General features: G+C 40.1%; 1 protein-coding gene across 2 annotated transcripts in view; it reads right to left on the bottom strand.

The window, feature by feature from the left end:
• SLC1A2 (solute carrier family 1 member 2) overlaps window positions 1-19,888 on the bottom strand; it is an 87,991-nt gene that overhangs the window by 25,774 nt on the left and 42,329 nt on the right. For both annotated transcript variants that reach the window (XM_053945500.1, XM_053945501.1), the window contains exons 2-6: window positions 9,557-9,696; window positions 8,696-8,848; window positions 7,818-8,068; window positions 4,225-4,384; window positions 805-931 (exon numbers count right to left, since the gene is read on the bottom strand). In XM_053945500.1, the coding sequence (XP_053801475.1) occupies window positions 805-931; window positions 4,225-4,384; window positions 7,818-8,068; window positions 8,696-8,848; window positions 9,557-9,696 (831 nt within the window). The remainder of the gene's footprint in view (window positions 1-804; window positions 932-4,224; window positions 4,385-7,817; window positions 8,069-8,695; window positions 8,849-9,556; window positions 9,697-19,888) is intronic.

The raw sequence follows: 19,888 nt of genomic DNA, 5'->3' as shown, positions 1-19,888 counted from the left end.
TCAATGCCAAACATAGCAGTGCATCTTTATGTTCTGGAAAACTGGCTTTATGTGAGATGGCCATGCTTGGCATACAAATAGCTCTGGGGAAGCACTCAGAAGAAACATTTCAGAAAAAAAAAAAGAGTCAGAGTCCCCTCTCAGAAGTGTAAACAAGGGCTCAGACTTAATTGAGTAAAGCCACTTCCTTAAAGGCAAGTTAGGCCCCATTATTACAAATGGGTATACTTCAAAAAACAGGGCAGGTATCTTCCAGTGACCCCACTGCAGCAAGGATGTAAGACACATTCTGCAGAAACTATGAGTGAAAGGATTACACATCACTGAAAATTACTGGAATTTTATTTGATGCTAAAGTATTTTTACTAAAGAAGACCATGAATAAAGTGTGTCAACAGACTTTTTTTGTAATTATACCTTCTAGGTAAAACCCTGGGATTATGCTAACCTCCCAGGAAGATTGGGATGTTCTTGTGTGAGCAATTCTTTCTTGCTTAGGTGTTCTCCTCTATAATGAACTTCCACAGTCAGTGTGGCATTTGAAGGGCTTTGCTGGTACATGTATGTGTTGTATTTCAGCACACAAAGAACAGAATCTCTTCAGAAATGTTTCAAACTGCATCCTAAATAATCCTCACCAAATGGAAATAATGCTGCTGTGGTTCTAATATAACTTACAAGGCTTTAGAAGGTCAACTATTTAATTACACTGTTTACTAACAAACTGGCATCACTATATTAAGGTTTTATAAGGGCTTTTTAAAAATTACTTTTTTGTTCTGTGGGTTAGAGCTACAAACTTACCACATGATCATGGTTACTAACTTCATTACAATCTCATTCAGGATGTTGAAGAAATCCACCATCATCTTGGCCTGGTCTCCCATTTTCCCCATAGCAATGCCAAAAGCAATAAAGAATCCTATCAAACCTATTGGGAAAAATTGCAAGACAAAAAGAAGGCTCTTAGGACTTTTTTGCACTTAGTCAACGACTTGATGCTAACTGCAAATCCAGATTTCACAGAAGCATAGAATCACAGTTTAGGTAAACTTGGAAGGGACCATAGTGGGTCATCTGGTCCAACCTCCCTGCTCAAGCAGGGCCATCCTAGAGCACATTGCTCAGGATATCAGAATTATAGGGTGTTACACATGTCTTGGGACTTTTTAATATGCACTCATGCTCAACTACCATAATCAAATACAGAAAATCTTTGATTCTTCAATGTTTTACTAAATTCCAATTTCACAGCCCAACTACAGTTTTGTTGTTTGCTAGAAATCAAGAAGAAATTTTCTCAGGATTTACAAAAGTGCCTTGACAGACCAATCAGTACTGGAGTGAAGGGAAAGGCAAAGTATCCCTAGAACTTTTGTAGGCCAGGAGTATTCCCATTAAATGAAGAAGAGGTGGGAGGAGAAGGTGGGTACTGCACTTAACCACAGAACTCCCAATAAGCAGCTTAACCACAATGAAAAGGCTATCAGTTGATGCAAAATTGTAGCGTTGAAAATGGGTAACATTTGGCTCCTAAATGTAGATTTTAAGGTGTGAATATCTGGAGTATTGGACTACCAGTGTGAAAAAATAATGGATGCATCTGTCATGGATTACTTTAGAGCTGTTTCTTCAATGCTAACCAGAATCACAGAATCACAGAATAATGAGGTTGGAAGAGACCTCCAAGATCATCAAGTCCAACCTATGCCCCAACACCTCAACTAGACTATAGCACCAAGTGCCATGTCCAGTCTTTTTTTAAACACATCCAGAGATGGTGATTCTACCACCTCTCTGGGAAGAAAATTCCAGTACTTTATTATTCTTTTGGTGAAAATTTTTTATCTAATGTCCAACCTGTACCTCCCCTGATGTAGCTTGAGACTGTGTCTTCTTGTTCTGTCAACTGCTGCCTGGTGGAAGAGACCGACCCCCACCTGCCTACAACCTCCCTTCAGGAAGTTGTAGAGAGCAATAAGGTCACCTCTCTAAGCCTCCTTTTCTCCAGACTAAACAACCCCAGCTCCTTCAAATGTTCCTCAGAGGGCTTGTGTTCCAAGCCCCTCACCAGCCTTGTTGCCCTTCTCTGGACGCACTCAAGAAATTTTCAGTGTCCAGAGTTGGATTATTAACTTATAATGACAGATGGTTTGAATCTTCAGCCATTCTTTGAGGCTAAATTTTCAGTCATGATATGAGTCCAGTATTTAACAAATGTGTAAACTAATCTGGGAAATTCCTATGGAAAAAACCTATTGGGACACAAAAATATTCAAGATAAGGCAATATGAACTGCCAATACCCTGGGAAAACACAGGCTGTCCCATAGCCTCGCACTGGGTTTAACAACCAGATTTTTTTTCTTCTTTTTTTTTTTAATCCAATTTCCTATATACAAAGTCATTCTTTAGAACCAAGCTATCTTTGTTGAGTCAGTTGAATAGGGAAGTGAAGCATATGCTTGTGTGCTTCAGACCGTAGAGAAATGATGAAAAGCTTTTCAAAGACCAAGTTACTTCCTGGAATTCAGAAATCTGCATTAGAAAATGTTAATAGGTAGTTTTGTTCATTAATTCCAAATGAGCTGTTATGTTAGTCATGAGAGTCAGATTGGTTCCTATTTGCCGGGATTTGCCTAGCTTGTACTGCTTATCCAAACTGGATGGCAATTCCCACAACATTTTCATTTCTTCATTCAAAATCAAACCCACAACAAACCAACCCAAAAAACTCAAGAACATTTGACAGTCATTGGTCAAAACACCACAGCAAATTCCCCAGCTCAACTGTCTATTTCTTTTCTGTAGGAATTGTATTCAGCCTTCTATATCTTTTCTTATCCATGACAGAGCCTACACTAAACAAGCCCAGCATTAAATGTAATGCATCTCTCACTCAGAACAAGTGTTTCATTTTAATGCATAAGCAGAATTTCAGGAGAGAAAAAAATAGGTGAGGGTAAACAGCATTAACAACAAGCTGCTGCCCCATGTCTGGTGCAAAGTGCCAACTTGCAGCTCTGAAAGTGGCTCCTCTGCCCACAGATGCTGAATGGAACAAGAGCCATGAAAGCAGGCAGGATACAGGGCTCTTGTAGAGCAGACTGCTTCACAGAAAAACAAGACCAGCTTATAGATGCCATCATCTCTCTTGTATCTAAGCAAAGCAGCCAACCAACTCACCAACACCTCAGGAAGATCTGCAGACAGCACTGTGTCAGCAAGAGCTGATCAGCAGCTGTAAGAGGCCATTTGCCCTTCAAAGATTATGGCCTAGTGGTGAAAGAAAGCAGGGGATTAGGTACCCCACCATACTGTCCCACTTTGAAGACACCTATAGACAGAGAGGTGTCAGCCTCAGCCTTGTGGATGTGCTGTCACAGAGCATCTTCAAGTGTAGGCGTGAGGCTACAAATTGAGAGCTAATCTGTGACTGACTTCACCCACATACAGAAAGGAGGGAGTTGAAGGAGGAGCACACTCCTCTCTCAGATGAAAAAACAGGGACTTTAGGCACAGAAGATAAAATAGAAGTGGTGTGGAAGCTGTTTGTTTCTCGTGTGCCCCCATCCCAGACTGAACAATTGATTCAGGAAAGGGTGGGAGATGGGCAAAGTTTTCCTACCACCTCCACTTGCTAGCTTGTCCAGACAAGATGGCATGATGACAATTGCAGCTGGTAAAGGTCAGCAGCCAAGATAAAAGGAGGAGGCAGTTGTGACTCAGAAATGTGTCAAGCCTTTCTGGGATTTTTCTTGGGTGGTGTGGTTCACACTCCACCTCTCACTTCAGGCTCTGCCTCAAGCCAAATTAGTTCAGCACACCCGAGACACCTACTGGAAACGACCTGGATCCATCAGGGGGTGCGTGAAGCACTGGCTCTTGAAGCTCTCCCCCATACTGTTTTGCCAATATGCATTAGTATTAGCCTAGGTCTGCTTCTTCTAGGATGAAAGGATATTTTGCGTAGCTCCTACATGCTTTGCCACTGAACTCCTCCAATTCATAACCACAAAGCTGCCAATCCAGAACAACTCACTTGCTGATTTCTGTGATATCTCAGAGACCAATGGACAGCCAGTAGGTGATAACATTTGATGATTATCTAGAGAGACTAAACATGCACTGAAGACCAGATCAGACAACGCTGACTACCTAGCCCCAACAAAAAGCTGTGACACACATATCATGTACATATTTGACAGGCAGAAAATTTTCTTACCCAGGACGTTCATGCCATCCTTAAATTCAAGTCCCTTCTTAATGACCATTTGGGCTTCAGGTGGTGCTGTCTCATTCACCATAGCAATAGCAGAATCAGTGACATTAGGTGGCTCTTCAACAGGTAGTGGCACCAGCACTTTCTTGGTGACAGTTTGGATCTGAAGGCAATAAAAAGGGAGGATGAAAATAGAAATAGACTGAATGCATCCATATGGTAGATAAGGAATTAATAATAAAAAGTCTTCACTTGAAATTTCAGGGAATTATATTTTTAAAGGATTAGATATGCATTCCACAGCCTCTTAACCCTTCTTCCAAAACAAAGGTTATTTTTCAACAGTTTCAAGTGCTACAAAGTACTGGGGGTCTTCCTCATGACTGTAGTGTGAAAAGTATGGCAAATGCATGTTTTTTATCACTACAATGAAACATTTTACAGACAGTTAGTCCCTTTGGCCAGGCAGTTCACAAAGGGTGCTTCCCAGACTTTGTTACAGGCTGATACCATTTGTTTAGCACCAAAAGCCAAGTGCCTTTAAGATCAGTTGTGGCAGCAACTCTGCAGTAAGGCTTGTTATTCAGGATGGTCTGTCCATCTCAAGTCATCCCAGTTTAACGGCTAACTCGAATCAAAAATTCAGGACATTTCCAACATTTACAGCTTTTGAGCTCTTGACTGCAAGAGCTCAAAATGGAATATACACAGTCCCCTGAGCTCTCTAATTAAAAGATTGTGGGGGATAGACAACAGAAAAATTACCAATGCTGCCAGATACAAATCTGACCACCTAAAAAAAAAAAAAAAAGAAAGCATCAGCTTCTGAATGCATTTGGACCCCCTCCTGGCACATCAAATTTGGGGTAAAGGAAAAGCTGGGAAGGAGTAATAGGAGAACAAGTGAGCTTCAGGTTACAGCTAGGAAAAAAGGGAGGAGGGAGTGGAAAAACAGAGATCTGTGATTTGCTGCTTTTAGAAGGGATGTTTTCCAGCCACTTCACACCTTGACCCTTTTTCTGCCTCTTCATGGTCCTGGGACAGGCAAAATGGTTTGGAAGCTATGACTGGCTTGCCATGTGTTCCCACCTTCTCCCTACTCCCCTTGCTCCTAGAAACACTTAGCAAGACAACAGAAACTGTGCATTAGCTTTTCAAAGAACATTTGCACCTCTTTCTTGTTGACATGGACATTGTAGTACTATGGATGATGATCCAGATTTGATCCATATGTTTTAAAGCCCTATGGTTTTAAAGTACCTTACATCTCTCCTTCTGAAGCCTGCTGCCTAAATCCGGAGAGGGGGATATAGACAGAAAACCTACATAACTTTGAACGAGAAACTCTTCACTTATCCTGAAACCACCTAACATTCTTGCATGCCTACTTTTTTTCAGAGTTAAATTTTATCTGAGGGATTTTGTCAACAGAGTACTACACTTTATGTGATGTATTCAGAATGTAAGAACTGAGTAATAGAAATTAAAGTTAAAATATTAGACTCTTCACACATACAAATTCCACTACAGTCACTTAAGTTAAAGGTCCTCAGCAGTCCTTTGCACAAGGCCACAGTCTCTAAAAATGCTGAGTCTGACATAAAGCTTAGATTCTGACAACATTTGAGACTAAAAAACCATTTAAATGTCATAGTCATATTCACAGATGGTCCCATGGTTTTTCTGCTGGAATAGCAATTTTCATTATAAATTTAAACTTTCTTGTGGACCATGTGAAAATTCAGGAGAGATTGAAATTTCATGATAGACACAGTCCAGTTTGCAAATGAACAGTTCCAAAGCTGCACATGAACCTCTTCATTGGCTTTTGCCTGGTTGCAATGGAAGGCACAAAAATCTCCCCCCCGCACTGTTCAGCACCATTGCTGTGCACCCTTCAGAACCACTCTTTGCAGGATTACTGCAAAATATTTCTTCCACCTAAGGCTACCTGGAAACTCTGAGTGTCTATGGAGAGAGAATGTATGAATGTAGGAAAGAAAACATATGCTGACATCATTAAAGCAGGTTATTTTCCTCTAAAAGAGAGAGAAAAGTAAAGCCTAATTTCTTACAGAGGAGTTAAGGGCTAACAGAAGCAAAAGTTCCATCTAGTCACACTTCACAAATGAAATGTGGCTTTGTGACAGAGGTTTTCACTAGAAATTAGTCTGGAATCTGCTAAAATCAAACACTGAAAAGCCAAAAAGCTCTTTTTTTTTTTTTTTTACTAAATTTAAAAATAATCAGTGAAATTAGTGATCCATAAGTAGTGAAATAACCTGAACATTGGTATTACACACACTGAAAAAATAATACTAACATTTAAAAAAAAAAAAAACTATCTGACACAGGTAGCTTAATTCTTTCTTCTGCTTTTTTTGCCCCTTTGTCAGGATATTTTACCACTTTCAACTGACAAGAAACTGAATTTTCCTCCCTTCCACAGCTCAAATGAGGGAGAGGAAGAAAAAAACCATAAGCACCCTGCTTTCCCCCACTCAATTTTGCAAAAATACATTTCACATTACATGTGATGTTTAGCCACCAACAGTTTGACCACATGACTGACATTCCCATGATGATTTGGAAATATTGAGAATGTTCTCTCTCTAAATCCCCAAGGATTATATGTTTTTATGTGGAAGTCCATGTAAGAAGTGAAGCAATCCAAGCCCTTTTGGCAGTTTAGGTCACCCTTCATTCTTCTACTCTCCCATGGCCTCTTCTCCCTTCCCCCTCTTCATTACTTTTTTCTTTGGCTATAACCACAGCACCAGCTATCATGCCATTTCACACAGGAACACTTAAGAACAGGTTTGGCAACAAATCCTGTTACATCAAAAAAAAAAACAAACCTAAAACCAACCCAACCCCCAAAAAACCTTGTCTGCATTACTTTCAAACAATTCAGTTGGAGGGAAAAGCAGCTTACATACAAGAAATATGCTTAAGCATATTTTACCTCTTAAAGTCAACATGTTTTGATTAAGCACTGGTGAAAAGCTTTCAGACAAAATTAACTCCCTACAGAGCAAGCAACACATTGTGCAAGCATCCTTCCTTCCCAGCATGCTTCAAAGTTGGTGAGATGGAGCCACCTGTAGGTGCATCAGCCCTTTGGATCTATCATCCCCACCTCATCTGGACTCTAACATAGCAACAGAGGTTATGAGAGGTTGGGTTTTGGGGTACATTTTTGGCAATGAGCTGGAATGATGATTGTCCATATATTCCAAACAGGGCATTGCAGAACCATCATCTCTGTAATTAACAGCCAAGTTAAAATTCAACCTGGGTGAAAGACCAAGCCAGCATTCATGACCATAGATACTGTATGAAAAGCATGGAGAAAATTAAAGATTACTTAATAACAAAATAAACTTCATGTAAAAACACTCCCATGAATTTAAATAGTAACTACAACATAAACCAAGGCAGCCATAAATAATGATGGTTCATTTACCTGCTCAGGACTTTAGACCGGTATTCCTCTTTACATCATCATTTCTCTGATTAATCTAAACAATGACATTAACTCAACAGACAACCCTGACAAGATGTAAAGAGTATTACCAAGGAGCAGAAGGACTTACCTGCTGAAAGCATGCTTGAACCAGATTTTCAGGGAACAAGTTTCGGATCAAATCCAAGAAGGCATCCAGACTAGATACTTCATCATTCTTCTTCCCTTGACCAAGCTGTTTCTTGAGTTTTGGATTCCCTGGATGGATGGCTAAAACCAGAATCACGCCCAGCACAGCAGCAATAATAGTGGTGGACATGTAGTAGACCATGGCTCTTGTCCCCAGGCGGCCACTTGCTTTAGCATCCAATCCAGACAATCCTGCAGGTGTTTAAGATACAAGCAAATATATTGACACTCAATACCCAATTAAGTAATTATAAAATAAAAACCTTTATAATTTTCAACATTTAATAACTACCTCTGGGTGCCTACTTTCATCCCTGTGATATTCTCACCATGAGACAGATAACTGATGCTTCTCCCTCTAGTTCTTATGTGTGCAGTGTCTACTGCTAATAATTTGAAGACAAGCATTTAAAACTCCATCTAATTGCAGAGGAAGCATTGAAAAATAGAGAAGATCTTTACCATCTTTTGCCCTTGACTTTTGCAAACTGGTCACGGTCTGGCTGACACCACACCTTCAAGAAGGGTAGGCTCACTAGTGTCCTGCCATTTTATTTGCAAGGTCCAATCCAGAAATTAGAGCAAACAGCATATTAAGGAATTTCTGAAGGTAGTATGTGTGCATGTGTTTGGAAATAAATTCACTGAAGCATATACATACTAAAACCAACCAAGTTATTCAGAAATTTACTCTGAAATACTCACTGCAACAGCAAAATGCTGACAGGATCACACCATTATTCTTCCTACATCACAAAAAGCAAACCAGGTGATACCTGTAGAAAGCATCTTAAAGTATTTATGGCTAATGGATCTTACCTGTGATTAAACTGGAGATAATTAAAGGGAGGATCAGCATTTTTAGCATCCGCATAAGTATATCTCCTGGGAAGGCTATTAACATGATGATGTCAGGGTCAATAGGTGTTGCTAGGCGAAGAAGACCCCCACACACTGCACCCAGGATAACACCTGGAAAAAGAACATAAAAAGGAGCAGGTGGGTATTGGAAGGAACTGCCTGATGTGGAATACTGTACATATCTTTGAAGAAAACTTGATTCTTAGGGCTCATGTCTTATTCCTTTCTTGATGCTTTGCATCTTCCTCCTGTGCTGATGTTCTCAAACCTCAAACAAACCCCATATCATTTATGTGGATAAAGGGATAAAACTTAAAACTGGTCAGGACTGAGGCTGTAAAGCATAGATTAGGGAAAAAATGCTATGTCTACTTTCATAACATGATCTTCGTGAACAGGTATTTTATGTTTACATCCAGTATGTCTTTTTTTCATGATCCCAAGCGTAATAAAACCTGATAGCAAAGCTTGTGTTGTGATTCGCAGCAACTATGACTATGAAGTATCTCTTTGATACAATGAAAAAATATATGTGTATTTAAAACTTTCTTCTTGGACAGCATCAGGTACACCTTTGAAAGGTGATTTATGGCAAACACTTCAGCAGTATGGAGTTTTGCAGGCTTAAAATATGGGGATGAAATTTGCAGCTCAAGAGCAGTTGCAGCTGTTTTTTCAACCATAAGCAGTGCCCATAGGCATCCTATCTACTCTCTGGCTGTTCAGCTGGAACAGCTCAAGACCACAGACTGGGGCTGTGGTGCCACAGGAACAAATGCAGATACACACAGAGTGTCCAGAGCAGCAGATGTAGCTTACCAAACACAGTAAGAGTCAGGAGCAGATTCCTGTGGAGGGACTGGCAGAACTGCACACATATGTTCCTGGATCTGTGCTCCACTGGATTTAAATGACTTTCATGCATCCGGACTTCCACTTGCTTAGGCATATTGTTGGCACTAGAATAAAAAGTGAAAATCAAGTAGAAGTTATAGCACAAGATGCCAAAAGGGAAAGTCTGGATTACTTCCATCATATATAACTGGGGAATCTGACGCATATTTCACCACCTCCCACATTTCATAAACACTGCATATTTACTGCTCCAAAGAAGTCTCTGAAATGGCAGTGGTGTGTCCTTCTAAAGGTGTAGTCATCACAGTATTTTTTGTAGTTATTTCTCAAATGGTAGAGATACAATCAGAATTAATTAACTGGACATATCATCCCAAATGTTTCAAGGACTAAACTACTGGTATGGAGCTAGGAAATTCAGTTTCCCCAAAGATCATGGCTGTTTACTTAAATAGAAGAGACAGCTGAAGAACAAAGTTTTTATTAGCAGGAAAATGTAGATTTTAATACCTTATTTAATTCCATCTGAAGATAATAGTTTAAAAAATTAGGATTAATTTGCAAAAGAAAGCATTCAATAACATTTTGCTTAATCTTTTGAAAACATTTAATTTCAACATTAACATTTTATTTTAATATAATCAGAATGCTGATGTCAAGAGAACAATTTTAACTTGGTTATAATGAGACTTGAACAATTGCCACTGAAAATTAGTTAGAAAACTATGCATTTCCCAAGAAAACCTTTGGCTTCATTGAATTGGCAATGCTTAGAGGAAAAAGGTTTTTTACTATCTCTGGTTTATATTTGAGGAAGTGTGTTGATGCTGGCTGGATGCCAGGCATCCACCAAAGCTGCTCACTCACTCCCCTCTGCAGGGGAGAGAAAATTTAATGAAGGGCTCATGGGTTGAAATACAGACCAGGAGAAATGGTTCATCAAATACCATCATGGGAAAAACAGGCTCAGCTTGGGGATATGAGTTAAATTCATTACTAACAAAGAGCAAGATAATGAGAAGTACAGTAAATCCTTAAGAACACCTTCATGCCACTCTTCCCTCCTACCCCAGTGGAGCAAGGAGACAGGGCATGGGGGCTGTGGTCATTTCATCCAAGGCTTCTCCCGCTGCTCAGGGAGAGGAGTCCTTCCCCTGCTTCACCAAGGCATTCCTCCCACAGGAGACAGTTCTCTGTGAACTTCTCCAGTGTGGCTCCATCCCACGAGCAGCACTCCTGCCAAAACTGCTGCAACGTGAGTCCCTCCCACGGGCACACCAGTCTCCCCAAAACTGCTGTAGCATGAGTCCCTCCCATGGGCAACTGTGCCCCTCCAAGTGCTGCAGAGTGGGTCCCTCTTACACAGGGTCTCCCACAAGCTCACAGCCTGCTCTCAAGCTCCACCTGCTCTGGCATGGGGCTCCTCCATGGGCTGCAGGTGGATCTCTGCACCCCAATGGGTCCCCATGGGCTCCAGGGCCTCACCATGGTCATCAACACTGGCTGTGGAGGAATCTTGGCTCCAGTGGCTGGAGCACCTCCTCCCCCTCCTTCTCCACTGACCTCGGTGTCAGCAGAGCTGTTCTTCTTGCATGTTCTCACCCCACTGTTCTCTGGCCACAGTTATATCTGTGCAATAAGGGTTTTTTTTTTTCTTTTTTCTTTAATTTGTTATCACAGAGGCATTACCACCATTCTTAATTGTCCCTGCCTTGGCCAGCGGCACATTCATCTTTGGAGCTGCCAGGGATTGGCTCTGGTGGATATGGTGGAAGCTTCCAGCAGCATCTCACAGAAGCCACCCCTTCTCCTCCCCTGCTACCAAAAGCAGGCCATGCAAACCCAATAGAAAGTGATACACACATGAGTGCAGGACTGCAAAAGTCATGCCTCTAATTTTCTCAATAGCTGAGGAATTGTTAGCAATAGACTCCCTTTTTATATACAAAATATTAAAATGTATTGAAAAAAACATTAAAAATACTACTATGAATCAAACATTCCCCCTAAAAGGTAAGGCTATGTAAATATGGGAAATAGGTAAAGAACAAAATTTTTATTATCAAGAAAATTATACTTTTTGAGATCTGGTCTTATGGAAGATTAGGACAAGATTTTAGAAAATCTTCCTCTACAACTGAGGTTTACAGACCTCAAACAGGTCTAAAAAGATGTATGAAGTTTCAGTGTTCTCAGTACTGAGCCATTCCCATTTAATCAAACCTTTTTTTTTTTTTTATTGTACTACTTGTCGTCTTTGTAAAAGTTTTTCAACAGAAAGTTATCAGACTTGTAATAAGAATCCAGTCATTTTTATGCAAATATTTCTACAATTTTCCCTTTCAAATTGAAATTGCATTTCTTTCCAATACACTTGATGGTTAACAAAATAGCACTACTTGAAAATGCATTAGAGAATACTCCTTCTTTATTTTTAAGGGGGAAAACCTCTCCAAATGTTGTAATCTTTGTTCTGCAATTCTAAAAATATTTCACAGCAGTGGTCACAAGAAAATGTGCTGCTGACAGTGAAATAACAAAGAATACCAGTGCACATTCTGACAGCTCAAGTGTGAAGCTTGTCTTCTTCTTGAAGACTTATCCATGCAACTATCAGAGATACACAAGGATTAGCCAGGGGATGGATTAGCCAGGGGATAATGTGCACAACTTGAGGAATTACAAGAAAGATGATACAGTGTCTGCAGTTTTCATGCACATGGGCCCCAAAGCCATGAAATCACTGGTGGAAGTGCGCCAAAACCCCAAGGAACTTGGGATTCAAATTTTGCAACTGAGGATTACAACTAGTTTCACTTGTATTCCAAACATCAATATATAACTTGTTCTGACCTATTATTCACTACAGGTTAATTATATACTCCTCAGAAACTCTGAAATATGGACAGCTGAAACTAATTCAAAAGGAAACCTTGGAGTCTTGCTCACTAGTAAATAGTTGGATAGAACTGAAATGGATCAGTAAACAGAAGTACTTGATGATTTTACTTTGGGCTAATCTTAGATTGGTTTCCTGAACCTTTTCCAGTTTTTACACTCTCCATCTCTTCAAGATGGTCATCTTGAAGAGATGGAGAGTGTAAAAACTGGAAAAGGTGAACCTTCAGCATGGACTGAAATTCTGATAAGTATGGGCTTTTATAAGAAAAAAACAGTAGGAAAATACACTAACTGTGCACCCATGTTACAAAAAGTGATGACAGATGAATATTAGAACATGAAAAATGGTACCATAAAGGAGTTAGCACTGCTTTTCAACAATGAGATTTATCACTGGACCAGAGAGGAAGTATTGTTCTGGGCTTTTGACTATGTTGTGGGTGGAGAGGAAGAGAAAAAATAGTGAAATATAAAACTTCTTTGAAGGGTAAGAGAAGCTTCTTGTGTAGCACATGACAAAATTTGAATTTTGCAACAGAATTTTTCTATCCAATTACTAGAAGAGGAAAATCTTTTTATCTCAGAGTCACAGAAATTAATTTTTGTCTTATGGACTGAGACATCTTTCTTGTGCTGGATTTGTGCCTCTATTTGCATCTTGTAAATGACACAGCTCCGAAGAATGCAGAATTTTTGCACCTGAAACCTGCAGTCACATGATGAGATAACTGCAAGAAGTGCCTATTTTAGTCAATGGAAGATGCACAGATGTAAGTCAGGGCAGAGTATGGACCCTTATGAACCAGATCCCCCTGGATCTGTTCTACTCCTCTGCTCTCTCCCACTGACACTCCATGGTTTCTTCATACTCTGAAGACCACAGTGCCATGTTAAAGCATTCAGGGAAGGTACTTAAACATGTATAAGGCCTTTTTCTGCTTCACATTTTCATACTGATGGAAAAAAAATGAATGCATGATGGAGTGGAGCTTGACTACAGCCCAGCTCATGGGCATTACTGCACTCAGGTACAAAGCCAGAAGTGTACCAAGAACCAGAGGCCCTCCTATACATCTGAACATCCTTAATTTAATCTCAATGTTAATAGTACCTCTGTACATAGGTAAGTATCACAAAACAGTGAAGAATGCATTTTAGCAGCTGTGATCTCTCAAACATGCGAATTATTACCTTAGTTAAATAAATCATTGTTCCTCTGTGCTGAGCTCCTATGGTTATTCACACAAAGGGCCCATCCTGAATGCTTATCTGAAACCCATCTGACCAAAACATCTTTTAGTCTAACTCCACTGAGGCTAGAACATAAAGACATAAATTAATTCTGCTCATTATTTTCTTATGTCATTATGACAAGCAGCTAAATAGCTAAGCTCCAAAACAGGTCCACAGAGAACTCATAATTACCAAGACCTTTAAAGATGATATTATTTACTGCTAACTACAGATGCTTAGTAACATTGACAGGATTTATGAAAAATGAACCAAATATTAGAAAATAAGTAGTCAAGCAGTTACATGAAACAGCAGATCATACCAAACAGCACATACCAAGAGCTAGGCATATGTTGTAGCTTTTGAATAATTTAGCAGGATGCCCTGCTTAGCTCTGTCACCTACCCTTCTCCCTTTTGAGGCAGCACTTTTCCCTAGAAAAGAGAGAAACTCCTTTGAGCCGAGGAGATTTGATTTTTATTCACCTTAGTAGAGTACAGAACTGTCCCAAAATTAAGTGTGTATTTTCACTGATTTCAGATATGCTTTACCCTGACAAGGTGATACGTAAGTGTATTAATAGAACTTAGTATCAGAATGAACTTCAATTTTACTCCTTTTTAAGCAAAGAAACAACCTCTTGTCTGAATAATCCAAAAGTTAGCTACTGTCCCTCATTTTCACAATGTGCACGAGGTACAAGAAAAAGAATAGGTCCATAAACATTTGAATTTATATTATCTAAATATTTACAGATAGTTTTGCATGTAAGATATACAGTGCCATATGAGATAATCTATGTATCTGCACTTTTTAGGCTGTAGTCTGTTTCTCTTGCTGGTTGCTACCCATAATTTGACAAAATGCAGGAAAATAATTTATTAAAGCACTAAGATCCCTGGTATTTTTTGTTCCTATTTCCTTCTAAAGCACTTTCCTTAGATTTTCTCTCAGTTCCTTCTGGGCTAGGTGCCCTCTGTATCTCTTCAACTTCTTCTTTCTTTCTTGTATTCATACTGAAGCTTCTAGAACTAAAAGGCTAGGGGGGCTGTTTGCTTTTCCTTTGCTACCAAATGTAATTCCTTTCTTCCTTTCCTCCCAAAAGCTAAGGGTTAATGATTTAAACAGTGCTTGATTGACAATGCCCTTTTATTTCCAGTCAGTTACAGGGAAAGAACTCTCCGTCTCCAAAATACTCCCCCATCTTGGCATAAACGTAGATTACAGAGTAGAGGGAAGAAAAAAAATCTTTCATTTAAATGAAAAATGTAGGCAAAGACCATAACAAGGCTAGTGAAAACAGATGCTGGGACAAGGTGAATTAATAGAGACCGTTTTTATTCTGTTCAAGGTATTTCAGCCCTGTCAATTAATCAAGCAGGTATTCTCAATATAAAAGTCTGCTTTGTTTTGTAGCAATTACTTCAATCGAGGTAGCAAGAGCTGTTCTTGAGAAAATAACCTTGGACAGACAGGCTTAAGATCAGGGTTTAAGAACTTCTCTTGAGCTACAGGTTTGTTCTCAAACCAAGCACTGGTCTCTTCTGAAGCAATGAGTAAACAGCAGCTAAACAAGTCCAATTGTTCCTAGAAGGACTGTTCTTCTTAAAGAAAGAAGAAAAAAAGAGGAGGCATAGAAAGTTGAATCAGCTTTTCTGACCTCAGAATAAAAAGTGATCGGACTGCAAAGCTCGTCTTGCCAATTCCATAGTGCTTAGACAAGTGGTTCAAATGTAATTGGAGCTGAAAAGCCATGGCAAAAATGGTCTGATGAAGTTTGGTGGACAGCAACCTTGGTGATTCCTCACTGACAGTGCTCCTTCTAGCAATCAGTGGGATTGCATGGGAGTAAATGAGAGCTTCATATGCCCTGAAGAATATTTGCCAGCAGCTAATCTCTCCCCCCTCTCCCTGGAGAGACAGTATAACATTAATTATTAAGGATTACATGCTGTGTTCATGACAAGAAGAGGGAGTATGGATCTGCTCCACCCGATGATCAATTTACTCCTGTCTCATATGTAGGAAAGGGTTGCTAGATAAAAGACAAGTGACTAGGAAAACTAATGGAACATCACCAGAACAAAAGGGATTTCACCAGCTGGATGGAAGGCATCCAAACTGTTTGCTACAACTCTTAGGGCTCAAGCATGAGCTCACCAAGAAACTTCTAGTTTGAGTTCAAATAGTGTTTTCTGCTGCTTAAATTAATTATATCACAACAGCTGCTGAGCTACTTTAGGGAGACGGTCTGGGACTACATCATTCCACTGTGCCATGCCATGTGCTATAATTTGGGGGTTTCATTTCTTATATTAGGTATATTTTTCAAACCACACTGGAACTGGTAAAGCTCAGCTTATAGAGCCAAAATATGACAGACCATGCAGGTGAAACAGCTGGAATATTTTTATTGTGGAAAACACACATTAGCTTTGGCATCACTCCTGCTATGTAATGTTCAGTTGTTAAATGTTGCATTATGTATCAGGAAAATAATCTGGTCAGGTCTCAGCTTCTGCACAAAAATAAAAAAGTGCAAAACCAAACACACAAAACTCCTACAAACAAGAGTAACATAAGCTTCAGTGTGCAAGAGAGTCTGCATTAACAAGAGTTTTAAACTGCTTGCTGCTGCTAAGCTCTTCTATTGAATTTTAACTGCATTGTGTAGGCTTTTTTCTTCTTATTTGTGAGACATTAATGAATTCTGAGTGGAGATTCACTATGGAGCCTGATTTGGACTCGGGACTGGTGTTACAAGCAACACCCTCAAGTATGCCTTTTTGTAGCCAGAAAAATAACTTTTCTCCCTGGAACAATTTACAGCCATGTTGTTTCCTCTGAGTTAGCATTTACTGCACATTCTGTGAGTTTAATATAATCATATGAGTGAGGATAATCACAAGCATATCTGAACAACCAGGGGATCAGGTTATCATAAGACCAGCATGGGCTTATGAAAGGCAGGTTCTGCTTGACCAACCTGATCTCCTTCTGTGACAAGGTGACCAAATTAGTGGATAAAAGAAAGGCTGTGGATGTCATCTACGTGCACTTAAGTAAAAAGTTTTACACCATTTCCCACAGCATCCTTCTCAGAAGCTGGCTGCTCATGGCTTGAATGGGTGCACTGTTTGCTGGGTTAAAAACTGGCTGGATGGCTGGCCCAGAGATGACTGGAGTTAAATCCAGCTGAGGGCCAATCACCCCTGGTGTTCCCCAAGACTCAGTGGTGGGGCCAGTCCTGTTTAATATCTTTATCAATGGTCTGGATGAGTGTTTCCTCAGTCAGTTCACAAATGTCACCAGGCTGGGTGGGAGTGTTGATCTGCTGGAAGGCAGGAAGGCTCTGCAGAGGGATCTGGACATGCTGGATCAGTGGGCCAAACCAATTGCATGAGGTTCAACAGAACGGAGTGCAGGGTCCTCCCCTTGGATCACTGTCGCTGTTGAAGTAGGGACGGGAATAATGAAATTTTAAGTTTAGAAGGTAAAGAAGAATTATTTATTTTAAATACATCGCTCTTTTATAGAGCACATCATGAGGACCAATTTCATTGGTCTAAGAGTAAAAACATTTCACACCATTGGTGCACTATGAATAACACACAGTGATAGAACATATCTATAAACAATATGAACAGAAAGAGAGATAATAAATTGTTTACATTCCTGTCGGACTTTTTCCCAGGCTTAGCCTGGTAGAAATCTCCCCTTTTCTCTCTGAGTGAACTGAGAATATCCACAGATCACAACCTGAGACAGCATGACAGGCAGGGGCAAAACGGCTGGAAAACTGCCCAGCCGAAAAGGACCAGGAAGTGCTGGAGAACAGCAGCTGAATGTGAGCCAGGGTGTGGCCAAGTGTGTGCCCAGGTGGGCAAGATGCCAATGGCATCCTGGCCTGGATCAGCAATAGTGTGGCCAAAGGACCAGGACAGTGATTGTCCCCCTGTACTCAGTACTGATTAGGCCACGCCTCGAACCCAGTGTTCAGTTTTAGGCCTCTCATTACAGGAAAGACACTGAGATGCTGGAATATGACCGGGGAAGGGCAATGGAGCTGGGGAAGGGTCTGGAGCACAAGTCTTGTAAGGAGAGGCTGAGAGAGCTGGGATTGTTTAGCCTGCAGAAAAGGAGGCTCAGGAGTGACATTATCACTCCCCAGAACTGCCTGAAAGGAGGCTGTAGCCAGGTGGGGGTTGGTCTTTTCTCCCAGGCAACTACAGATAAAACAATTAAAATGGCCTCCTATTGCACCAGTGGAGGTTTGGATTAAAAATTTGGAAAACTTTCCTCATCAAAAAGCATTGGAACAGGCTATGCAGAGAAGTGGTTGAGTCACCACCCCTGGAGTGAGTTAGTGTAGATGTGGCAGTTAGGCACAAGGTTTGGTGGAGGAGTTGGCAATGAAGGTTTAACGGTTGGACTCAATGATCTTAAAGGCCTTTTCCAACCTAAACAGTTCTGTGATGCTTCAGTTATATATTCAAATAGCTGATCAGCAGCATCATTACTGAACCTGAGAAGAACTGTGGTCTGTGTGACCTGACTTCTTACTCTGATTTTGTTACCAGTTACATCTCTTTCTTCTGATTTTTTAAAGTATTATTCCATGAGATCATTTAAGAAAACAACTCTTCATGATCTACCTGAATTTGCAATCCTTAAATTTATGCTACATTTGTTTGTGCTTTAAAAACCCTATTAGAATAGCAATGAGATTTCTACTAATTAAATGCTTCCTTTAAGAGTTTCTCCAGCTTTTAAATCTGGCTTGGGAAGCTAAATTGTCCTGTAGAGAGAGAGAGTAGTCTGTACTTGATAGCAGGAGCAAAGGAAAATGAATATAACATCACACTAATTTTTTTTACAAGTGTATGATCCTTTTTTCCATATCTATCCAGGTCTTTTCACAAACACATATATCACTATGGAAGAGAGACTTTTTTCCCCCCTCAAGGTTTCTTTATGTCTGACTGACTAATGTACTGACTTATTTATTAACTAGGCTGCAGCAATACATCTGAATAATAAGAGAGGTAAAGAAGATGGATCTGCCAGGCAGGAATTCTTTTCTATGCATGATCACACATCCTGTGTATGGCCACATTTGTATGTATGTGGCTTCCAATAATCTCTTTAGACCGACCACAATTCATGGATAATGCCTTTTCCTATGCTCAATTTTTCTTATTGGCCTGAAGCTTAGATTTCGTGGAGCATTTCATAGCATGTTGTGTGGAAAAGAATATTAATCTCTAGGGAGAGATTGTGAACTAAAGTTTCCTTTTCATGGTACCCTGCACCATAAACCACATGAGGCCAACAGATCACATTGAATGGATTTTGTTAGAAAAGAGATAAGTGCATTTTAAACAGATATGTATGTACCTCCATACCTAGGAACTCCTTGGAAGTGTCAGGTAAATAGGGATAAAGCAACCAGGATAACACCTAGGTGTTAGAAATGATGAAAGAGAGAAATTTCTGCAGTAAATTTCAAAAGGGGAGATGTGTAACACCACCTGCGTACTCACTGCATGGTGGGTCTGATGGAAGGGGGAGCCATGGGAAGCTTTTCATGTGTCCTTCCACATGGCAGCCGTGCGGTGCCTTTGGGACCCTGCAGAGCATTGCCTTCAGGCATCTCCTACCTAGTCTTTTGAAAACCTGACTTGAACACCTCAAAGAGAGTGTGTATTGGAGAGTATGAGTTAACTGACTTTCTGATTTAAGTGTTGTGACAAAGCCTGATGGAAAAAGATCAAGCTACAGTTTCTAAGAACAAAGCTAATGTAGTTACTCAGACCTTACACAGGCAAGTGTCCTTGTAGGCTTCCACAGTCCTTGGCAAGATTCAGATTTACTCTGTATTTCAGACTTTAGAGGGATATCAGTTCTATATGCAAAAAGGGACACCAGTTTGTTTCTTTGGAATAAACAAGGTGCATTTCTATCTACAGGGATTCTATTCTATACATTATTCAGAGTCTAAAGCAAGAAAGTGTGGTTTAGATCAGACGGTATAATACCTACCATAAAGATGATCATTTGTTTATGTAATAATGCACATGTGGAATATCTGCCAATTTGCTCATAGGGCTTTATAGTGGTGTAACAACCTGGGACTGCGCATGCTTCGTTACCCAAGAATTA

This window comes from Vidua chalybeata, chromosome 6, assembly GCF_026979565.1.
Source record: "Vidua chalybeata isolate OUT-0048 chromosome 6, bVidCha1 merged haplotype, whole genome shotgun sequence".
Lineage (NCBI taxonomy): Eukaryota > Metazoa > Chordata > Aves > Passeriformes > Viduidae > Vidua > Vidua chalybeata.
The sequence above is the reverse complement of the archived record's forward strand: the minus strand, read 5'-3'. Positions and strand labels throughout refer to the sequence as shown.